At 52.5% G+C, this 1,030-nt stretch overlaps 1 protein-coding gene across 1 annotated transcript in view; it reads left to right on the top strand.

The window, feature by feature from the left end:
- Positions 1–892: 892 nt before the first annotated feature.
- The window catches only part of Rufy4 (RUN and FYVE domain containing 4), a 19,270-nt gene continuing 19,132 nt past the window's right edge, over positions 893–1,030 (top strand). The window contains exon 1 of the mRNA XM_005361668.1: positions 893–901. Coding sequence (XP_005361725.1) covers positions 893–901 — 9 coding nt within the window. The remainder of the gene's footprint in view (positions 902–1,030) is intronic.

Below are 1,030 nucleotides of genomic sequence, written 5' to 3'. Positions count from 1 at the left end.
GGGCTGTGCAAGCCCACAGTCACAAGGGACATACTCAGGCTGCAGAACCTTGCTGCCCACACCCAAACCGGGCAGGCTTTTCCCAGGTGAGCACCGGGAGCCCCTGGGTTTGGGGATGGGCTAGAGGAATCCTGAAGGTCTGTGGAGAACTTCTGCCTAATTCTTGATCTGTAGATGAGGAAACCGGGGCATGGGAAAGAGTGAACAGTTGGAAGACAGTGAGTAGCCAGACCAGGGTGGCCCTGCATCCTCTGACTCCCATCCCGGGGCCCTGTACCCTGCTACCCTATCCTCTCTTTTCTTCTTTCCCCTTTCCATCCACTGCCGTAGGCTGCTACCTCAGCCACAAACTCCATTGCTGCTGCCTGGGAGGCTGGACACCTGGGCTTTCGTCCTGGGCCTGACTTTGATGCCAGGAGCTCTGCCTAAACTCATCATCCCTCAAGGGCAACAGTGTCCCTTGCTGAGTCCCAGGACCAGTTGGAGGCAGAAGGAGAGTCCCACGGGAGAGGATGGTGGGGGTAAACCCAGGCACTGCACTCCTCACACCCAACATCGGGTTCAGTCCTAATGCCACACCTCTACTTCTGCCTGCTTTCCCCAGGGAACACACATTTTCCACTCAGCTGGGGCTCCGGAAAGGATTAATGTAGGTCTCAAGGCAATGACACTCTTCTGATGTTCTGGGGCTATCCAAGGGGAAAGGAGGCAGCAGGTCCCAGCCGGGTGTCCATAGGGCGCTGGCATTGTGCTCATACCAAGTAAACAGATTTGAGTTCAGCTTATTGCTTTGTGGTACTAGACTGAGATTTCCCCTCTCTGTGTCCGGTCATCTTGTATAACTACGTTCTGGAGGCTACCAAGGGAATCAAATGAGATGAGGATGTCAGCAATGATCAGGGTGACCAATACCAGGGATGCTGGATATGTGGGGGTCACAGTCGCATCTTTATACACTGGCCTTCAAGAAGTAACTTTGATTCCTTGCGGTGTACTTAGTAAACTATTTTTTTTTTTTTTTTTTTTTTTT

Source organism: Microtus ochrogaster, linkage group LG4 (assembly GCF_000317375.1).
Source record: "Microtus ochrogaster isolate Prairie Vole_2 linkage group LG4, MicOch1.0, whole genome shotgun sequence".
NCBI classification, from domain to species: Eukaryota; Metazoa; Chordata; class Mammalia; order Rodentia; family Cricetidae; genus Microtus; species Microtus ochrogaster.
This window is presented reverse-complemented; position numbering and strand designations above follow the sequence as displayed.